The sequence below is a fragment of the Mesocricetus auratus genome, unplaced genomic scaffold (genome assembly GCF_017639785.1).
Source record: "Mesocricetus auratus isolate SY011 unplaced genomic scaffold, BCM_Maur_2.0 Super-Scaffold_100013, whole genome shotgun sequence".
In the NCBI taxonomy this organism is placed as follows: domain Eukaryota; kingdom Metazoa; phylum Chordata; class Mammalia; order Rodentia; family Cricetidae; genus Mesocricetus; species Mesocricetus auratus.
The window spans coordinates 54,176,857-54,193,907 of record NW_024429196.1 but is presented as its reverse complement, the minus strand read 5'-3'; the positions used below and the strand labels follow the sequence as shown (position 1 = coordinate 54,193,907).

General features: G+C 41.3%; 1 protein-coding gene across 1 annotated transcript in view; it reads left to right on the top strand.

Moving 5' to 3' along the window:
- The first annotated feature begins 268 nt into the window (after positions 1-268).
- Positions 269-17,051, top strand: part of Gmds (GDP-mannose 4,6-dehydratase) — a 516,914-nt gene continuing 500,131 nt past the window's right edge. The window contains exon 1 of the mRNA XM_040755777.1: positions 269-534. Coding sequence (XP_040611711.1) covers positions 433-534 — 102 coding nt within the window. The 5' untranslated portion in view covers positions 269-432. The remainder of the gene's footprint in view (positions 535-17,051) is intronic.

Below are 17,051 nucleotides of genomic sequence, written 5' to 3'. Positions count from 1 at the left end.
GCTCGTCATTCCTCCCGCAATCATTGGGCGATATCGGGAAACCAAGGCCCAGGCTGGCAGCACCCTCTAACCGGTCACAGCCAGGCATCCTTCCTCTTCCAGGAGCAGGGCGCACTCAGGCCCCGCCTCCTGGGGAGGCGTGGCTCATTGTGGAGACCCCGGCGGGGGCGGAGCTTCAGGGGGCGCCGCTGACGCGTCGCTGCTGGGACGAGTGACGCGGCGCCAGCCAGGCCGCATCCTGGCTCCCGCTGCCCGCCCCGGCTGGGACGGCCCGCCCCTCGCTCCACGCCCGGCCTCCCGCGCGCCCTGTCAGACTGTGGCGGCCGCTGCAGTTCGGTGAGGCGACTGGCGCGCGCACCCACGTCTCCGTCGGCCCGCTGCCGGTCCCACTCCTCCTTCCTCTCGGCTGCACGCTCACCCGCCCGCGGCGACATGGCTCACGCTCCCGCTAGCTGCCCGAGCTCCAGGAACTCTGGGGCAGGCGATATGGGCAAGTCCAGGAAGGTGGCGCTCATCACCGGCATCACCGGCCAGGTGAGTGCAGGGTGGGGGCGAGCGGCCTGTGGCCCGGGGGCACGTGGGCCGCCTCCCCGCGCAGGGCCACTGAGGCACCGAGAACTGCGCTCGGCGCGTCCCGGAAGGTGTGCACGCCCCCGGGGTGAGAGGGCTTCAGCCGGGGCTGAGTGACTCTCTGCTCGCTCTGGGGGTGTGAGCTTGTGCTGTGCCTAGGACCACTCTGTGTCACCTGTCCTCTGGGTGACGGTGGCGTTTCTTCCACGGAGCCCAAGAGAGGGCTTGGAAGGAAACTCGTACTTTGCAGATCCAGGTGCCGGGAAGGAAAAGGGCTAGTGATCTGTGAATATGTGTGTGGAGTCACTTTGCTCACCTGCCACCTGCAGTGCTTCGGACACCAGCTGCTGCTGTGTTTTGGTTACCCCTTACCAGAGTTTGGGGTGGAAAAGAGATAATAGGAGTTACAGTTTCATTTTTATTCTTAATGTTTGCACACTTTTCCCTTCCCCATACAGGGAAAACGTGTGAGGGTCACGTTTTCACACATTTTGGGACATAGCTTGACAGAGTGGTCTAAAAGTCTCTAATTCTAGAGAGCAGCATTTCTAATTCCAAAGACATGAACTCCTTGGGTGAGGTAATTAGGCTGTGCTGTCTTGAATGTTGGGACCCCATGTGGAAAGCTGAACTTCGCTAATTAATTCAACTCCTAGAGGTGGTGCAACAGGTAGGGCCAGCCACTGCTTTATCTAACGGTGCAGTGTGAGATTCAGAGACGTTGAAGTAATGCCTTCTGATGGCCGTCAAAGTAATACTAAAACAAAGATGGTAATAATAGCTAGCAGCACCATACCTGCGTACTTACTGTAGCATAGTCACTCGGTTAATACTGATTCAGTATTAGTTTCCTCATCAAAGTCCTTATTACCATTTTTAGATGTAGAATTTGAGGCCTAGGAGTTTGAATTTTCTGAAGCCCTACAGGTAGGAAGTGTCTTGTTGGGACTGCACCTGGCCTCAAAGTTCCCTAGTATTACAAACGAGCAGATACATAGTCCCCTCACATTAGACAATTTCAATACTGGATACTTACTTTTTTTTCCCCAGATATTACTGCATCTTGTTTAGAGTACTTACAATGAACAAATGTTTAGAAACTAATAAAATAGAAGGGTAGGAAAAGGCTCAAAGACTGAGGAAGAAAACCTCAAGTCTGTGACCTCCAGGAGGTGCTTTACTGTAAATCCCCCACCCCCATCCATCCCCAGATGTCCTCTCTCTCTCTCTTTTTAATGCTACAGGTCTCCTGCAGGTGATTCTCTTCTCCCAAGTTCTCAGATTGATTTTTTTTTTTTTTTTTGGTTTTTCGAGACAGGGTTTCTCTGTATTGTTTTGGAACCTGCCCTGGAACTCACTTGGTAGACCAGGCTTGGTCTCGAACTCACAGAGATCCACCTGCCTCTGCCTCCCGAGTGCTGGGATTAAAGGCGTGCGCCACCACCGCCCGGCCCTCAGATTGATTTTTAAGCTCAGATGTTTGCTACATTCAGTAGACTTTTATTTAGTGTTGTCAAGAAAGTTCGTTAGGATGCTGTGTGCCATATTAGTATAGCTTGTATAAATTTAAGTGGCCAGCATTTTGAATCATTGTAGCTTAAAAGTGGAATCTTATTAAATAGTTGAAAACTGTTTGGTAGATTTTTCATGGAGAGGAAGGCTTGGAAGTGCCCCATCTCCACCCCAAGCAAGAGTTCTCCTGAAGCACTATGCTCAGCATCTCACTTCTGGGCCAGAAGTTTTTTGTTTTTTCTACCTTCATTTTGAACTGCAAACACCTGCTTTGCTTTCATGTTTGAAAATCAGATCCTGCTGAGCTCTGCCTTGCTGCCCATTACTTCCCTGCCACATCACTCTGTATTTTTTCCCTGCTTGCTGGGTGTTGCCCCTAGGCTTCCTGGTGTACCTATAACACTATAACAAATTGTGAGGGCTGCAAGGCTTCCTGGTGTACCTATAACACTATAACACATTGTGAGGGCCCGCAGCTGTTTGCTGATAAGTTGAATGCTCTTCTGTTTGGCTTATTTTCTAGGATAGTAACTTGAGTTCTGAGGACCTCTAGGACTGTGGGACTGTGACATTAATACAAGGATCCATACCTTATTGTACATTTTCTTAAGATATTGGCTGGGGACCTACTGAGCTACTCACTCTTGTAGGTATTCCACATGTCTTCACCCAAGAGACAAGAGTAAATTGTATTTGGCTGGTTGGCTGTCACTGAGTGGCCAGGAAGGCTTAGAAGTAGTGTTTTTATACCCATGCCCCTGGAGTTTCTCCTGGAGGCTAATCAAGCAAGATTATGTACTTTTGGTCATATACCTAATAAACATGAGAGCTGAAATCTTCAAGAGACACTCCACTGCTCTGAGCTACCTTGTTATATTATCTTTAGTCACATACATTTACATTGGAGGGGGGTTAGTTGAGTCAAGTGGCCCTGCCTTGGCACTTTGGGTTTCATGTGAAGGTCTTAAATGGGCCCCAGATACCTACTTGAGACTAGTGCAGACAGGCAGGGTGTTGGCTCTGTATTCGTAGTTTTATTTTCCAGCTTCTTATTCGCACTCTCCCCTCCTGTCTCTTCTTGACTCAGCAATAGTTGTGTTTCATTTTCCAAAGTGTGCACCTTATTGTATCACCTTCAAAGAAAGCCAGGCTCTGGCTTTGCACTGCAGTTCAGGCTCTCTGCCAGCCATTCCCAGAGCTTGCTCTCATTGTTTAATGATGTTTTCTGTCCTTTTATTGTGCTCATGGAAATGATCTTGCTGTTCTTTGAGTATTATTGCCTTGTACCTCATTGAAGCCATTATTTGAGGGTGAATGGGTAAGTCCTATTCTTTATCTTGACTAGATGCTTCCATGTGCTAACACTAATCCTGCCAAATAGAGCCATACAAGAACTTTGTTAGCACACACTTATTCCTGTTGGTTCTATAGATAATTTACATATTCATGATTGTAAACAGCTTTAAATCAGAAATCTCACTTTCACACTGTTACCTCCCACACAGGTTTTAGTGTGCTTTGAAAAATGTTGACTTACTGTTCCCATTAACAGAACACATCTTCAATGTGTATCTGAAGTGTGCAGGTTTGCTCTGAGGTTGCTGGTGGTACAAAGATCTGTAACATATATTCTGTACCTATTAAGATCTTTAAGGAGCTGAAGATAATGCACATGAAAAGACAGCACTCATAAAACAGTATTGTTGTCGGACATTTCTGTCCTTCCCATATAGTCTCAAATAAACACACAGAGGCTTATATAATTTAAAATTATATAATATATAATTTATAATTATAAACTGTTTGGCCAATGGCTTAGGCTTCTTACTGGCTAGCTCTCTCTTATTAACCCGTTTCTATTAAACTATGTATTGCCACAAGAGTGTGGCTTACCTGTAATGCTCCAGAATGTTACTCCTTTGGCCTCTCTCTGGCGACTGTCAGCATTTTCTATTCCCAGCATTCATAGTCTGGTAGCTCTGCCTATACTTCCTGCCTGGCTACATTCACAGCATGCAGAAGGACATCCCCCATAATAGTATTACACAGGATTGTAAGGGAATTTACAATATGAGTGAGTACTCCCTTGTGACATAAACTAGAGTTGTTGGGGAAGAGGAACCTCAGCTGAGACATGCCTTCATCAGATTGCTTATAGGCAAGTCTGTAAGACATTTTCTTGATTAATGATTGATGTGGGCAGGCCCAATCCACAGTGGGTCAGGTGGTCCTGAGTTATGTAAGAAAGCAGGCTAAGCAAGAAAGCAGATTAACATTCCTCTGTGGCTTCTGCTTTCTGCTTCAGTTTTTACCACTAGGTTCCTGCCCTGACTTCCCTCAGTGATAGTGTATGACCTGAACACTGTAAGATGAAATAAACCCTCTCCTCCCCAAGTTGCTTTGGCCGTGGTGTTTATCACAGCAATAGAATTCCTAACTAAGATATCCTCCAACTGTTTAGGAGAAGGCACAGACTGCTAGAAACAGAGAATAGGTAAGCAGCAGATGCAGGTGTGTAGAAAGGGGAATTGGTGACCAATGGGTGTGTTTCAAGAATTATTATACCACTTCTAAAGAAGAGTTTTTTGGTATAGTGGGTTGAACCTAAGGCCTTATGCAATAGCACAGACTTTACTACTAAGCTGCCTTTTGTTACTTCCAAAAAGTATTTTGAGTGGATTTCAATAAAATATATATCGCTGGACCCATCAGACCAAAGCTTGAGCTGAGGTTGCAGCTTGGTGCTAATGGTACATGGTTAGAATGCATGAAACCCTGGCTTTAATCTTGAGCATTGAAAACAAACAAATAAACACCTTCAAAGTCAAATAAAAAGACTAGGAACTTTTGGGAGAATAAGGAAAGTAATATGCCAAATCCTGGAATGAGGACAGTTGCTCTCAGTGGAGTAAAATTTATCTTTGAGCCTCTTGAAAGTCACTTCAGAACTGACAGGCAAGTGACCCGATGATATTATATTCTTAGTGTTTTTCCTCTTCAAAGTCTATCACTCTCAGGCTGACCCAAACTCTTACGTTGTCCTGCTTCAGCCCCACTGACTCTGTTGTAATTACAGGCATATATTATTATGTGGCATAGAAAACAATCTTTTATTTAATAAAAATTATTTATTATTGTATGTGTGTATTCTTGTATCCTTGTGTGATTTTTACTTATACTACATATGTTCAGGAACCTGCAGAGGCCAGAGAAGGTGTTAGATGCCCTGGAGATAGAGTTACAAGTGGTTGCAAGTCCCCACTTGGGTGTTAGGAACTAAAATCAGGTCCTTTGCAAGAGCAGTAAGTAACACGGAGTTACCTCTTCTCACCTCATAGTAGCTTTTAGAAGATAGAAATGCCTTATGAAAAGGCTCTTTATAACTCTCCAAGAGAAGGAAAAAACACTTTTTTTTCTTGAGACATAGAGATATGAGTGGTTAGAATATATGTAGATTATCCCCTTTCAAATATCTGTTGTCTTGAGCAGTTCCCTGCCAGGAGAGCATCAAGTTAGAACATTACTTTGTGTTGTTCTTAGGGACAGAGAGCCTTATCATGTGAACAGCAGTGTGTTTGATAGTAGTGCTAACATTGGTGTTTAAATATGAAAACATTGAAATGGTGAGGTCCCTTCCACATAGTAGCAAGCCTCTGAGAGTTTAAGGAGGTGGTTGAGATCTGACTGAGTCCAAGAGGAATACTAATTCAAAGTTCCAGAAATCCATACTGTAAAGCACTGAAGACAGCATCCATCTTAGTTATTTTTCTATTGTTGTGATAAAACACCATGACCAAGGCAATTTAAAGAAGAAAGCATTTAATCTGAGGCTTATAGTTTCAGAGGGTTAGAGTCCATGGAGGCAGAATAAAGACATGGTGGCAGGAACAGTTAAGAACTTATATTTGATCAATTAAGTTGGAGATGTGGCGAGGGAGATACATACACATACACACACACACACACACACACACACACACACACACACACACACACAGAGTAGCAGAGAATTTTGAATCCTCAAAGTCTGCCCCCAATGGTGTACTTTTTGCACTAATGAGGTCATACCTTCTAATACTTCCTAAATAGTTTTTACAAACTGCAGACCAACTTTCAAACATATAAGCCTATGTGGGTTGTTCTCATTCAATGACCTTTAAAAATAGACTACCTAGTCATTCAAGAGCTGGTAGCTTTTCTGTACAACGATGGCGTGAAATGTAGATGAATCTTGCATTGATAGAGTAGGCTGTTTGACAAAGTTATGTTATTCAAGCCATATAACTTTCTCTCAAAATGTATTGGATGGCCTTGATTTTTACTTTCATTAATTTCCTAAGTTCCTGTGGATAGTTAATTGAGTATAGGCAAGAAATTATTAGGGTACAGAGTAGAACTGAGTAGCATACACCTGATGACCCAGTTCACATTTAGGGAAAAATGACTTATAAACTTAAAGGACTTATGCACATTTAAGGGCAAAATAGCATGTCCAGTTTTGTATGTATGTTAAGCTCAGAATTAACCCCCTGCCATTCCTGGTGATGTAACTCATTTAGAAAAGTATTTACTTAGTATGCAAGGAACCCTAGGTTTAATTGCTAGATGACTCACGCCTGTAATCCTTTCACTTGAGAGGTGCAGGCAGAAGGACCATAAACTCAAGGTCATCCTCACCTGTATTGTGAGTTCAAGGCTGGCCTGATCCACAAGAGACCCTGTCTACAAACAAACAAACTTCCCTTGGTTTACATATTGGGACTTTAGATCTAGAGTTAAATTCTTATAGTCACAGAAGAGGGAAGGAGACAGAGAATATGATATCTATTCATAGGTCACAAGCAAGTTTGCCAGCACTGGGATTTGAATCTCAGACTCCCGCATGCTAGGCTGTCAGTTTTCTGTTGTCTTAAGCCTCCGACTGACATTGTTTTGTATTAATACCAGGAAAGACATACTGCTATGAAACACAGAAATTAGTAAAATATATATTACAATATTTTGTAAATTTGTATAATAAATGAAGATATGCATAAGTAATGGAATCTATTTCAGTATATACTATACAGCATTTAAAATCTTATTTCAATATTTTAACAACATTTTATTTATTTAAATATTTTAACAAAATATAGTTTTAAAAGATTGAGGAATGTAGACTATTTAGAAATCTTTAGGATTTGAGCTCTATAAAACCTAGATTAAGATATGTGGACCAAAGAAAGGGCCTGAGACCACACTTCTGTGTAACACTCAGATATTCATTGCCTATGCATAACCTTGTTTGGTGGTTTGTGGCCAGTCCTCAAAGCTTTTTTTTGCCTACACCCTCTTTGGCATAGCTTCCTCTATATTTGATTTCAGAATTCCACAGTTGAAAAAAAGTTCAAATTTTACTAGTTAGTATATTTTACTAGTTTCTGACTTGATTGCATAGATTATAAAAGGCACTGTTTTAGTTACTATTCTTTTGCTGTAAAGAGAAACCCCATTCAAGGAAACACTATAAAGGAAAGCATTTAATTAGGGACTTGCTTCCAGTTATCATTATGGCAGGGAGCATGATAGCAGGAAGCAGGGCAGTAGGCAGTTGTGGTGCTGGAGAAGTAGCTAAGACCTACATTCCTGATCTATAGGCAGAGGGAGAGAGGGAGATCCTGATGTGGGCTTCTAAAACCTCAAAGCCCACCCCAGTGACATACTTCTTCCAGCAAGGCCACAGCTACTTTAATAAGGCTATACCTCCTAATCCTTCTCAAATAACACCATTCCCTGGTGAGTGGTGAGTAAGCATTTGAATATATGAGCCTGTAGGGGCCATTCTCGACAGTCACCATCTTACCTGTCCTTGTGATACTGACTGGCTTTCTTTATGTTATGAAGTCCACAATATGCCTATGTAATGTGCTCCTATATTTGTGTGTATGTGTTAGTACTGGGGGAGGGGTGCTGGGGATAGAGCGTTCTCACTGAGCTATGGTTCTGATTCTTCCTTATCCTTTGAAATAAGCTCTAAATATTTTTAGTAGACAAAAACCATCACTAGGTGTGTAGGCAAACCAGAATTATTTGGCTATGATTCCTTGGCAGAAATCTTATATGAGGAGTGAGGCATACAATTTACCTGTCAGCATTATGGATGCTTGGTAGGTAATTATTTGGACGAGGGTTCAGGAGAACAGTCATAAACATTAGTAGAACGATTATTGAGGACTAACACTTTGTGTAGACTGTCTTACATGACCACACATGGTACCTAGTTTTAGAAACTATGTTTGCTGGTCTCAAGAAATTTCTTTAAAATACAGGGCAGGCAGACACACTTCCTCCAACAAGGCCACACCTACTCTGCACCAACAAAGCCTTTCTTCCTAATAGTGCCATTTCAAGTGAACTTATGGGGGGCCATTTACATTCAAACTAACCCAAATGGTCACAGTGAGGAGCCTTTCCTCACCTATAAACTGCTTATTGCTAAAGTTGAAGAGCAGTAGCCAATAATGAAATCCCTCATTATTATATTTGGAGGTGGGAGAGTTTGGGGTTGGCAGTAGGCAATTCATGTGATTCTCAAAGGTAGTTGTTACCTGGACTGCCCCTCAGAGGCGCATTGTTGGAGTGCTGTGAGTTCTTAGATCATGTGTTCATGCCAGCGTCCAGTGTGGTGGAGGGAAGCAGATTGATTGTGTGGTCATTATAATTTGTTTCTAGCCTACTTCCAGTTGGATAATGATGATGAGAGTGTTGCAGTTCCCATGCTAGGCACTTGTTTTTAAGGTTGACATTGGTCTATGCACATTTTTTTCTTTCCCTTAAATATCTAAGTTCTAATTTAGGGTCTCCGTGATTAATTTACATTTTCTTATGAGAGAAATTACATTCTAGTACAAATACCTATGCTTGATTATAGAAGTTGTTAGTAATAATGATTAATCCATTCACCATATTCTGAGTGCTAACTATGTGTCAGGTTCTGGGGTTATAATAGATTACAACAGATTAAAGTTGCAATTTATGATATTGATATGCTACTAGTGATGATAATAAATATGATTGCAGTAATGAACATGTGTTGAGAATTTACTTTGAGCCAGACACTGTTCAAAGTGATTTACATTTTGATCAAAATACATTACTCGTTGAAGCAACAGGACACTTATTAACCCTAAGGGTCACAGAGGTTAAGATTATTCCCAAATGTCAGTGAGTCAGTTTGTAAAGTCAGATTTCAAGTAGAAATCTCAATACTTATATCTTCTACTAGGTTTAGAATTAGCATCAATAAACAAGTTCTAAGTGTAAATAACTAAACTGTAAAATTGTATATAAAATTTAAATATTTTCAAATTTCCTTTTGAGATTAGGTTTTGTGTATTCCAGGCTGGCCTCAGACTCACTATGTAGCCAAGGATGACCTTGAATTCCCCATCCTGCTGCCTCTAGGTCCATTTCCCTTTTATAGTACTGGGATTTCAAGCATGCATGGCATACCTAGTCTATATGGTTTATGTAGTACTAGAGGTCAAACCAAGCATACTATGTGTTCTAAGCAAACACTCTTATGGACTAAGCTACATTCCCAACTCCCAAGAGTTTTTATCATGTATAGACTGGCAGATTATAGTAACTAAATAAACCTGATCACTTATTAGACTTTATTTCTCCATTTAATTTTATTTGTGGTATCATTTATTGTACAGATATTTCAGTTACATGAGTTAATTCTTTGGACTGAACATGTTGATAATAAACTCTAAAGATGGAGAATAGAATAGAATAATTTGGGTTTCAAGACCAACTTGAACTTGAATTCCTGTGTTACTAATTCTAGGATACATGGCTTTGGGTAAGTTTGCTACATGATAGGAGTCTTTGCTCTATTATGAGAATAGATTTTTCTTCCCAGAGATAACAATAATTTTTCTTGCATTTTAGAAAAGGAAGGTGAGTGAACAGGTATTGAGAGTAAGTCTTGCTTTTCATGAGGAATGCATAGCCAGAAGGGAAAGTTTTGTGGTATTTTAAATAAACACAATAGAACAGAGTTCTACTAGACCATCCGACTTGTTTCCAGTTTGTCTTGTGGACTAAGTTTGCAAAGCAGATCTTGTCTTATCTTTGCATAAGAGGATTGTGAGCAATAACTTTCACTCTAAATCTTCTTGCTGGGATTTGCAGTCCTCAGATGAAAGGTTTGTCATAACTGGAGATGATAGGGATGTCCTGCTAATGTTATAGACTGCTGCTATGTGTCTTTACATTACATGTAATGAAGTGCGGTGTATGGAGGGTCAGAGGCTGAGTTTTAACTCCAGTTACTTGTGTGGTCTTACTGTTTCCTGAATTACTTTCTTAGCTTGCAATAGGTTACCATGTGATTCTAGTCTGTTACTACTATAAATAGTTGAGAATTTTAGATTAGCAAATATTTATGGAGATGCACTGTGTGCAGAGCTAGGTGCTGGGTCTGTGGTGATGGACAAAAGGAGTGATTTGATTTTCAGGGAGCTGATAGTCTAATGGGGTCGCTGTGAGATGAATCTTATTGCCATGCTAGTAAGAAATTAATTATTGTATTATAAGAAGACCTGTCCTTCAAAATCGTGTAAAATGCCATTAATGCAACAGGTTAATTGATGATCTCCACTGAGGTCTCCCACTGAAAGTCCATTTTCACTTCTTTAAAGAAGGCTTTCATTAAGTGCCCAAGCAAACCTTGGACTTGCTCTCTTTTTTCCTCCTCTTTCTCCTGAGTGAATGGACATCAGCAGGCATGGCTGAATTGTGCATCTTTTACCAAGGAAGCTTATGATTTTAAATGCCATGTTTGAGAAAGAATTTATTGTGAGGGGTTTGGGATCCGAAGGGGGTTGGTTAGAGTACATAGAGCACATACTGCTTTTGCAGAGGACCTGAGTTCGGTTCCTAGTACACATGGCAGGAAGCTCACAAATGCATGTAACTCCTGCTCTAGGCCATTTGACATCCTTTTCTGAGGGACACTCACAGCCACAAACCTATATAATAGACACACATATGTATATGTAATTAAACAAAAAGTAAAGACAGGGTCTCACTGAGTTTGCCTAGGTGACCTTGAACTCTGGGCTTAGGTGGTTCTGCACCTCTTGAACACATGAAGTACAGGACTGTGTCACCACGTCCAGTGTAAAGATGTGCCACTGAGGGATTACCTGTGTGCTGCTTTCTTTTTCTTTTATAATCAGGAATATTTTGCATATGTAAGTAGTTAAAGATATTACTGTTTTTATTCTTATTTTCTTACTTCCCATTCTTAACATTGATTACAATTGGAGGTCTTTTCTATTACTTGATCACATGCATTTATGTACAGGACACAAGTGCATATAAATTGAATGGTATACATGGATTTTAAGCCAAGTGAAAAGCATTTGGTGACTTACCATCTTGTGATTGCAGAACTTACTGATGGGTCAAAACTAATTTTATTATTGTTGTTGAAAGGCCTATAAAGACAGACAGAAGGGCTCAACTTGATGAATTAAGCAATATAGTATCAGAGACACATACAACACACAGAACTTAGTCCTGACTCAGGCTGAAATCTACGCTCAAATCCTGCTTTCAAAAACAAGTTCAGTGGAGAAAGTATACCATCTCCCTAGTGTTCCTGGGCAATCTAGTTGGTCTCCTTGATGATTCACTTCCTCATTTTTAGATGGGATAAAGGTACCCACATCACTAGCTGATGCATAGACTAGACATGTTGGTTATAATGATTATATATTATATTATATTATATTATAAAACGGTAAATCTTAAACCAGGCGGTGGTGGTGCACGTCTTTAATCCCAGGGCTCAGTAGGCAGAGGCAGGAGAGTTCAAGGCCATTCTGGTCTACAAAGCTACACAGAGAAACCTTGTCTCAAAAAACCACACACACACACACACACACACACACACACACACACACACACAGAGGTAAATCTTAACTTTATAAGTTTTTAAGATAGGATTGAGAGGAAGGGGAAGTATTTGAAATGTATTTTAAGATATAGTTTGCAGAATGAATTTGGAAATAATAAATTAATGGAGGCTGGAAAGTCAGCTCTTGAATTATGAGATATAAGGCAGAGGGGGAGAACAAGCCTAGTAGTAAAGGAAAGGGAATGGGGTATAGCAGTATTTTATGATGAGCTACATGTAGGAACCTTAGAAATGGAAGATTTATTGACTTCAAGACAAGTCTGGAGACTATCTGGATGACTGTGTGTGTGTGTGTGTGTGTGTGTGTGTGTGTGTGTGTGTGTGTGTGTGTTTTGCCTTTGGCAGTTTTTGTGCCAAACCTTGTCACTTACCTTAAGTAGCTCAACTATACATGTAAGTCTGCATGTTGAAATGACTGCTTTCCTAACATCACTTAGGTGTTTACTTGCATAGAAGGGTGTCATACTGGATTAGAGTTAGATGATTTTATATACAGAGACTTTGTTTGCTGAAGGCTGCTTACCTCATTTTTTCTTTTGGACTGTTAAAATGATTCCTTAAGAAAAGCTACTACTTGTGAATTTTAGAGGAATCCTTTCTCAGACCTTCATATTAATTGTTTTTAACTTTAAGCTTAAAAAGGCATTTTAATATTTATATCCACAAGCTATACTTAGAAAATTTATCGTCAAAGTGTGATATAAATGCTTGTGCAGTGTGAATAAATTTAACAGAAACAGGTTCCTTAATACAGAACGAAAAAGTGTCTAATTTGCCACATTAGTCCTCCTTTTAAATTAAGGCAATTTCCTATGTTTCTCACGTCCATTCTGAGGCTGAATAGTCTTTTACAGAAGAGTATTTTTTGTTTGTTTGTTTTTTCCTCTTCATTTTTTAAAATTTAAGTTAGAAACAAGCTTGTTACACATGTCAATCCCAGCTCCCTCTCTCTCCCCTCCTCCCTCGCCCTCCCCAGAAGGCCCCCCAGTCCACCACCCAATCTCCATTCTGATCCCAGGGAGGGTGAGGCCCTCCATGGTGGAGCTCCAGAGTCTGTTATTTCATCCAGGGCAGGGCGTAGGCCCTCCCACAAGAGTCCAGGCTGAGAGAGCATCCCTCATTGTGGCATGGGCACTCACAGTCTATTTGTACACCAGGGATAAATACTACCCAAGGCCCCATAGATTACCTAGGCCTCCTGATTGACATCCACATTCAGGGCGTCTGGATCGGTCCCATACTATCCACCCAGCCATCAATCTGGGGGTCCAAGAGCTCCCCCTTGTTCAGGTCAATTGTTTCTGTGGGTTAAACCAGCCCAGTCTTAACTCCTTTGCTCATCAGTTCTCCCTTTCTGTTACTGGGTTCCAGGAGTTCAGTTCAGGGTTTAGTTGTGGGTATCTGCCTCTGCTTCCATCAGTCACTGGATGGAGGTTCTGTTTCCCAGACTCTCTGGCAGTGGGATTGTATGCTGCACTCCCCTGATTCATGTCTAAAATCCATATATGAGTGAGTACGCACCATGTTTCTCTTTTTGTGACTGGGTTACCTCACTCAGGATGGTTTCTTCTAGTGCCATCCATTTGCCTGCAAATTTCATGATTCCATTTTTTCCCCCACTTAATAGTACTCCATTGTGTAAATGTACCACATTTTCTCTATCCACTCTTCAGTTGAGGGGCATCTAGGTTGCATCCAAGTTCTGGCTATTACAAGTAATTCTGCTATGAACATAGTGGAACAGATGTCCTTGTATGAATGTGCATCTTTTGGGTATATGCCTCAGAGTGGAGTTGCTGGATGTTGTGATAGACTGATTCCCATTTTCCTGACAAATTTCCATACTGATTTCCAAAGTGGCTGTACTAGTCAGCACTCCCAACAGTGAAGTAGTGTTCCCCTTTCTCCACATGCTCTCTAGCATAAACTGTCATTGGTGTTTTTGATTTTAGCCATTCTGACAGGAGTGAGATGGTATCTCAGAGTTGTTTTGATTTGCATTTCCTGGATGGCTAAGGATGTTGAGCACTTTCTTAAGTGTCTCTAAGCCATTTTAGACTCCTCTACTGAGAATTCTCTATTAAGTTTTGTACCCCACTTTTTGATTGGATCCTTGATGTTTTGGGGGACTTGATTCTTGAGTTCTTTGTAAATTTTGGAGATCAGCCCTCTGGCAGATGTGGGATTAGTGAATTTTCCAATCTGTGGGTTGCCTTTTTGTCTTGTTGACTGTGTCCCTTGCCTTACAGAAGCTTCTTTGTATTGGTGGGGTGCCATGTAAGCCATAACTGACATATGGAAGTCAGAGGACAACTTGGGGCAGTAGGATCTGTCCTTCCACTCTGTGGGACCTGGGGGTTGAACTCAGGTTGACAGGCCTGGTGACAAGCTCCTTTACCCACTGAACCATCTCAGCAGCTCAGTATTTATACACTTCTTTAACCATGAAGGTATATTCAGGTGCCAGTAGAATTTTTCAGTGATCAATACTGGTAAATGTAGGTTCCTTTATTGACTTATACTAGACTCTTTTAATAGGTAGTCATAATTGGAAGTCCAAATATGGAACATGCTTCTCTTTGAGTGGAGCTATTCAAAGGAGAAAAGTAACAGGAATCTTGATTGTCAGGAGTTGTTAGAATTCTGATATTTTTCCACAGTTGCAGACTTACAAGGTAACCTACAGTTCTATGCATGATGATAGAAGTCATCAGGGTCAGTGACAAATGACATTATTTCTTATCGACCTCTAGGGAATATGAATTTGTGGTATTTATGCAGTTGTTTTAATAGCATTCTCCTGTTTTGCTCCTAAGACCTTTCATGGTGATCTTAGATGAACTGTGCCTATTCTTTAGTTATGCACCACAGGTAAAAAAAAAAAATCCGAGCTTAGGAAACTCCCAATTATATAGTTATTATTGATATGCAATCTTGTTATGTTTCCTAGACTGGTCTTTAACTGGTCTTGTTCTATGTAGAAACAAGTGGCTCTATGCATCTTGAGTTACTGGCATGTGCTTCCATACACAGCTAGAAAACCCTTATCTTATTTTTTTTTTCGAGACAGGGTTTCTCTGTGGCTTTGGAGGCTGTCCTGGAACTAGCTCTTGTAGACCAGGATGGTCTCGAACTCACAGAGATATGCCTGCCTCTGCCTCCCATGTGCTGGAATTAAAGGCGTGCTCTACCACCACCCGGTGAAAACCCTTGTCTTTTAACAGGGAGTCTGTTGATGTGCTCAACTTGACACAAACTAGAGTCATCTTGGGAAAAGGAACCTCAATTGAGAACATGCCTCAATCAGGTTGGCCAGTAGACAAGTCTGTGGGCATTTTCTTGGTTAATGATTGGTGTGGGAGCTCCCAGCCTAGTCAGGGTGTTCTGGGTTGTACAAAAAAAGCAGGCTGAGCAAGTCATGAGTAAGTCAGTAAGCAGCGTTCCTCCTTGGTCATACTTCAGTTCCTGCTTCCAGGTTCTTGCCTTGCCTCCCCCTCATGATGGACTGTAAGACGTAAGATGAAACAAACTCCTTCCTTCTCATGTTGCTTAAGGTCATGATGTTTTATCACAGCAACAGAAAACAGACAACTAGTGAACCTACCAGCCTTAGCCGGAGGGGAACATTAACTTTATTGTTTTGGGTAGAACAGAAATCTCTCTGCTCCAGAGACAGCCATTGACTCTATCTTAAAGGCTATCAACTTTATATGTATTCCCTAAAGATGGTACAGAACAAAAGTGACCACCAGTGTTTCTGCTTATGAGGCATGCAGAAAAGGAGATGGCCCTTTGTCCTTCCTAGTTTTTGTCAATTTGGCACAAGCTAGAGTCATCTGAAAGGAGGGAACTCAACTGAGAAATACCTCTATAGAATCCAGTGGTATAGGGCATTTTCTTAATTAGTGATTGATGGGAGAGGAACCAGTCGATCATGGGTGGTGCTATCTCTGCACTGGTGGTCTTGGGTATTACAAGAAAGCACCAAACAAGCCTTGGGGAACAAGCCAGTGAGCAGCACTCGTCCATGATCTTTGCATCAGAACCTGACTCCAGGTTCCTGCTCTGCTTGAGTTCTTGTTCTGACTTCCTTCAATGATGGACTACAATGTGGAAGCCAAATAAACTCTTTCCTCCCCAAATTGCTTTTGGTCATAGTGTTTCATCACTGTAACAGAAACCCTAAGTATGATACCCTGAAGAACTGCCTTTCCTGTGTTACAGAAATTCCCAGCTTAACAATGTAACAGAGCTTTTATGAGTCTCTCTAGGGCACTTGAGCTTCACTTGAATGCTTTCTTTTTTTTTTCTCCCTCCTTTAAGACCAGAATGCTAAGATCTGGACTTAGGTGCCTAGTGTTTTTCTCCTGCTTAGGTGTTGGTGACTATACTCAGGGCCTTGTATATGTTAGGAATTCTTTGCAGTGTTGGGGCAGCCCTCAGTCCAGATGCCTAGTGTGGACTAGAGGTACATTTTCTTCTATGTAGAAGAATGGTGTTAAACTAGGCTTTCCTGTGGTGACATATTTACTGTTTAATCTGATGTATTAGTCTCTGTGGCTTAAGAATCCTGTTACAGAAGAACCTTTGTCGTCACTTTCCTTGAATGGTATTCTAGTTGGGTGATTACAGCTAAGGCTTAGATATTGCCTCACATATTTGATCCTGGGAGAGAGGAAAGCAGCTACTAAATGCTTCAAATGTATTTACTAATTTCTCTTGCTACTTAAAATGTTTATTAATTATTTTTATTTTATGTGTACGATTGTTTTGCCTGTATCCATGTCTGGGTATCACGTGTATGCCTAATTCCTTCAGAGGTCCAAAGAGTTAGTGGAGTTACAATAGTTGATAGCAACCATTTGGATGCTGGATATAAATCTTGGATCCTCTGTAAGACTCTGTAAGATCAAGAAATTCTCTGAACCACCAAGTTACCTCTCCAGCCCATCTTGCTATTGTTTTTGTAGAAGCATATCTAATTTAAACTCTTACCTTA